General features: G+C 43.2%; 2 protein-coding genes across 3 annotated transcripts in view; one reads left to right on the top strand and one right to left on the bottom strand.

Moving 5' to 3' along the window:
* The window catches only part of fam210aa (family with sequence similarity 210 member Aa), a 9,267-nt gene extending 4,567 nt beyond the window's left edge, over positions 1-4,700 (top strand). The window contains exons 2-4 of one of the 2 annotated variants that reach the window (XM_020606737.1): positions 2,792-3,247; positions 3,969-4,080; positions 4,294-4,700. In XM_020606737.1, the coding sequence (XP_020462393.1) occupies positions 2,823-3,247; positions 3,969-4,080; positions 4,294-4,575 (819 nt within the window). In that variant the 5' untranslated portion in view covers positions 2,792-2,822 and the 3' untranslated portion in view covers positions 4,576-4,700. Of the gene's footprint in view, positions 1-2,768; positions 3,248-3,968; positions 4,081-4,293 lie in introns of both variants that reach the window. The other variant, XM_020606736.1, reaches the window with a different exon arrangement.
* LOC109963850 (melanocortin receptor 5-like) overlaps positions 1-5,650 on the bottom strand; it is a 174,091-nt gene that overhangs the window by 39,320 nt on the left and 129,121 nt on the right. The gene's annotated exons all lie outside the window — the stretch shown is intronic.

The following is a 5,650-nucleotide window of genomic DNA, read 5'->3' as shown; positions in this document are numbered from 1 at the left end:
AAGGAAGCTTTGGGGATCATTTTTGGCATTCGAAAGTTTCATCAGTATCTGTTTGGAAGGAAGTTCATTCTCTTAACAGATCACCGCCCTCTCACAACAATATTGGGTCCCCATACTGGCATCCCTCCCCTGGCTGCAAGTAGGATGCAAAGGTGGGCCTTACTGCTGTCTGCTCACACATATGAGATTAGATATCGGAAGTCAGAACTACACGGAAATGCTGATGGTCTCTCTCGGTTGCCCCTCCCAGTGGATCATGTGGAACCACGCCCGGCTGAGATTTTCTACTTTCGACAGGTAGAGGGTGCACCAATCACATCTTCGCAAGTGAGTCGGCACACCAGAAATGACCCTGTACTTTCTAAGCTGATGGATGTAGTCACTAATGGTGGAAGTACCAGGCTCCCGGAGTTTCAGCCATACAACAAAAAACTGCATGAGCTATCAGTGCGGGCAGGATGTCTTCTGTGGGGACAAAGGGTACTTGTTCCACCCACTCTACAGAACAGGGTGTTGCAGCAACTACATCATGGACACTGTGGGATGGTCCGCATGAAAGAGCTTGCCAGAAGTTACTTCTGGTGGCCAGGACTTAACAAGCAAATTGAAGAAACTGCAAGGACCTGCCCTTCATGCCAGAAATTCCGCAACATGCCACAGCCTGCTCCACTTCACCCGTGGGAGTGGCCAGAGGAAACGTGTTCATATTGATTTCGCCGGCCCATTCGAGGATAAGATGTTTCTGGTAGCTGTGGATGCACATAGTAAATGGCCGGAAGTGTGCATTATAAGATCCACCACGAGAGACTTGGTGAAATGTTCAGCCGATTTGGGTTCCCTGAACAACTGGTGAGTGACAATGGCCCCCAGTTCACTTCACCGGAGTTTGAGAAATTTCTGGATGTAAATGGAATACAACACATCCGCTCGGCTCCGTATCATCCATCTACTAACGGACTAGCTGAGAGGTTCATCCAGAGTATGAAACAGGCCTTGAAGGCATCACAGGAACAAGGCTCACTTCACCAGAGACTGAATAACTTTCTGCTGTCATACAGAAATGTCCCGCACTCCACTACCAAGGTTGCTCCTTCTGAACTATTCATAAAAAGGAAGTTGCGCACCTTTTTTGATCTACTGAAACCACCCCAGACCAAAGACATTGTTTTGCAAAAACAACAAGCACAAGTTGAGAGACGTAGCCTGCGGGCAAGAGAGAGGATCTTTCATCCTGGAGACCAGGTGTTAGCACAAAACTACCATGGCAAACAGAAGTGGGTTCCTGCTAAGGTCATAGCACAGACCGGTCCTGTGTCTTACACAGTTGAGACCCCTGAAAATGTTGTCTGGCGCAGACATACGGATCAGTTACTGCATGGACCTAGGACGCCTGTGGACCCCCCTGAAGGTGATACTGAACTATACAAACATGCCAGCCCTACACCGTCTGCTTGGGGACAGACCCAGTCCAGTCCCACTCCTGTGGCTGTTCCCGATACTGAACTGTCAGCACCTCCCATACCAGTTTCCATTCCTGTTGCTGGGGAGCCGCCCTTTGACAGCATTGTTCGCCGATATCCTCAGAGAGAACGGCGACCACCCGTGCGTATGAATTTTTAACTACGGACTTACCTAAATATGGGGCAGAATAATCCCCGGGGTAATGTCAGGGTTTGAGTAGTCCACCTCATTCCCTTAGAGTAGTGACAACTGGACTTTGTTGTTGGTTAATGTTAATCTGTGAAAGTAACTAAGTTGGAAGTTGTAATGAGTTACTAGTTTTTTTTTTTTGTATCTCCTTGAATGGATTTCGTGGTTATGTGAAGCCTATGTTGTGTTGTGTTAGGTTACCACTCCAGTTAGGTATCATCTTTACGTGGGGAGGAATATGTCATGTATTGTGCATGTGGGTTGTACTGACATCTGTTGGGGTAGTTGGGTACTGTTTGTGACCCGGATGTAAAAATAACTGAAGGCCATAATAAATCAGTACTGAACGGCACATTCTGCTCCGATTGTTCTTGTTGGGCCTAGTATAAATTGAAGGAATACTACTGACACAACATGGTGGTTTCAGTATTTATCATTAGCCGAGGCTACAGTCACTGTATAATATAGTAACACACTGGCATGTAGCTAGTATTTGTCTAAAATAATACCATATACAGTATAAGTTGCCAGTGTAAGAAACAGCTTCCTTGTTTTCCAACTAGAAATCACCAAGACGGTAACAAAGGATAACATCTGTAACATTACAATGACTGGCAAGGTGGACAGTACTTTTTATGCCTGCTCTGTGTATTTTCACTGGTGTATAATACTGTAATTAGTCACGCAAACATACCTTTATCTTGATGTTATTTCTCATCCCTAGTTTTCTTCCTTTTTTATCTGCTCGATAGGTACGTCTCCTTTTTGCAACATTACCTTTTGCTGTTTTTTCCATGTACCCTAACGTTTTACAAACTGTGCTTGCATCAGAATGCATATAATGGCCATCACAGTGCGCATATGCATAAATAAGCTTTCTTGGGGCCCGCTGGTAAAATAATTAGCTACTCAAAAACAATCACAGCCTTTTAGTGGGACAAAACAAAGGGCTCAAAGACATTTTATATTCTGATAAATCAGAGTCCAAATGATTGAATGAATCCAAATTAATCACTAGATTATTTCATAGTGAAAATAATAGTTTATTGCCAAACTGAACAAGAATATAAGCACTAAAAAAGTAAATTTATACAAAGGTTTTTTGTCTGACTCCACAGTTTGTGGTTCAACATTGTTGCAGCTGAAAGGAGGTGGGGGAGGAGAGGAGCAGGATGATGATGCACCACATCCCAACCTCTGGGAGACTGTGGCGAATGGCAGCACTGCGCCCATCGCTGGCAGGGGTCACCGTCACCGAGCCACCAGCATCATTTTGTTGCTGTGTCCTCCGTTTGTCTCAACCGCTACCTAGCGGGCGACACTTGTTCTCAACCTCAGCCTCCAGCAGGGCAGGGCATCAGCCAAAACACCAGCTGCCGCATGAGGAACCACAGTCCAGTTCCACACCTCAAACAGAAGAGGTCCAGAAAAGGGAACCAGGGCCTGCTGCTGCAGAGGTGGACCCCCTGCAGGACAAGACCATCGGTCTGTTCCAGAGGTTTAAGAAGACCTTCAATCAGTATGGGAAAGTGATGATCCCTGTACATCTGCTGACGTCCTCCGTCTGGTTTGGAACCTTCTATTACGCTGCTATGAAGTGAGTCTCCTTGTGTTCTGAGTTTATGGCTTTACATTTGACTTCCAAGCGTGTCGCACTCAAAATACCTTTTTTAAAATTGATTTGTCATTTTGATAAACTGGATTTTATCTGCTAACCAACAACTCTGTAGTGGACCCTGGTGACCTAAGGGCAGAGATACACCAAGGCAACATGAAAGAACTAGTATCGATTTAAGCCAACTGTTGTCACCTCTGTCCAGGCCAGTTAGGTCTAAAAAAAATGGCACATGAACTCACCGCACAGATTACAGCCAACTAGCATGCAAGTTCTCTGCCTGTATGAGAGGATTAACTCTCTCTACCAGCAGGTGGCAGTATATGTATTCACCATTCAGAAAGGGAAAGAAGAAAACCAACCCTCAGCTTGGTGTGTCATAGACTTTAAGTGGCTCACAGTAGATCAGTGTCCCTGGGTACAATCCAGACATGTCACTCTTCACATCTCTCTCCACTCATTTACTGTTGTCTCTTGAGTCTACTCGACTAAATGTGCATACTATACCTCTAAGAAAAAGGAATGATTATATTTATGTAATCCAAAAAGTTAAGAAGTGATCACAGCAAGGGTTGTTAGGTCATTCTGATGCAACAGCGACAGCATTCCTTGGTTACATGATTACAACATTGTGCAGTTAAACAACTGAAGATGATTTTATGTGTTTTGCCTTAAGTTCTCTTCATGTTGTGCTCTCCTTCAGAGGTGTGAACGTGGTGCCATTTTTGGAGATGATTGGTCTACCAGAGTCAGTAGTTGGCCTTTTGAGAGACTCTTCGAGTGGCTATGCTCTGACTGCGTACGCTATGTACAAGGTAATTTAATTTTGTTTTTAACGGTTGTCTTCATTTACTCGCTGATTAATTTCAGATATTATCAACTCTTCTATTATTATAAAGTACCATCATTGGCAGGTTTTTGTTGAACCTGACTTGCCTGTCACATCTCTGGCAGTGTACATTTGAAAAAGTGATTTCTGAGGGATGGATTCAGGTGTTCACTTTGCTCTGACTGTCTCGTTTTTACAGATTGCCACCCCTGCTAGATATACGGTGACTTTGGGTGGCACATCACTCTCTGTTCAGTATCTCCGCAAGCACGGCTACTTATCCACACCGCCGCCAGTTAAAGAGTACATCCAGGACAAAATGGAGGAGACAAAGGAGAGGTTTTCAGAGAAAATGGAGGAAACAAAAGAACGCATCTCTGAGAAAATGGGAGAGACTAAGGACAAGCTTTCTGAGAAACTGCAAGAAACCAAGGACAGAGTGTCTGAGGGAAAAGCGTTTTTTAGAAAGAAAAGTGATTAGTAATACATATTTACATGTGGCACCCCTGAACAAATTATGCCACCAGTAATCAGTGCATTGTGGGTAAGTAATAGACAGCACGTCTGAGACAGTGGAAAAGGAGAGAGGTATTGCACTGTCCTTGTCCTGAAATTTCTGCTCACACATCCCTGTTATCATCTGTTTAAGTGTCTCATTCAGTTCCTAATTGTCCGAATGCTGCCACAATGCACTGTAAGCATAGAATAGACAGCAGCTTAGCAGACTCTGATTGAAGTTTGACAGGCTCAGGTGATCATGAAGCCTGTTTTGTTTAATTTCGGTCACATATACATGTACAAAAATAGGTCTGGGCTTTGTTCACCTGTGTAAAAGCAGCATCTGTTGAAGACTGTATTGGAGAGAGCAATGCTGATGCTTGTGGTTGTTAGGAAAATAAAACTTGAAGCTTGTGGTTACCTGTGTGTACTGGTCCATCAAAGCCTTTCTGAAGGCTGAGTATCACCCAGTGTGTCTTTTATAAGAAACAGAGATTTTCTGATGGCTTTTTAGCTGATAGCCAAAACCTATGTATGAAATGACAGAGATGCTCGAATTGGGCAAAAATAGTCACAGTACACATTAGTTTACATGTGATGAGTTGTCGCTTGTTGTACATGTAAACATGCAGCGGGTATGGTACGTATGCGACAGTATTTGCTAATCCAAGTTTGCATGCTACTTTATAGGTTGTATCAGTCTTTTTATGACTAGTAAAATGAACGTGTTTGTACATCAAGTGAGACTAACTTTTGAAAGAGGAAGTAACAATCTTCTGTTTATTTATCAATAAAATTCATTCTTGTTCAACCCTATATACACATAATGGTTTTCAGGTTTCCTGACCAAATGCTTGTTGCATGTGGCTAATCTTACCAAATTTAAGGTAAATACTGTGTAGTCAATATTAACTCAGCTCACTGCTGCTCTTCAGCAAATGTATAACTGAAAAATGACTTAAATATTCAGATCTTACTGAACTCAACCTTTCACACACGCATTCACATCCTTTAAATAAAAGTAGTTATATACAATTGGGTTTAAGTCAGGGCTCTGG

Source organism: Monopterus albus, unplaced genomic scaffold (genome assembly GCF_001952655.1).
Source record: "Monopterus albus unplaced genomic scaffold, M_albus_1.0 scaffold81.1, whole genome shotgun sequence".
NCBI classification, from domain to species: domain Eukaryota; kingdom Metazoa; phylum Chordata; class Actinopteri; order Synbranchiformes; family Synbranchidae; genus Monopterus; species Monopterus albus.
Note: the sequence above shows the minus strand (reverse complement) of the source record. Positions and strands in the feature narration are given on the sequence as shown.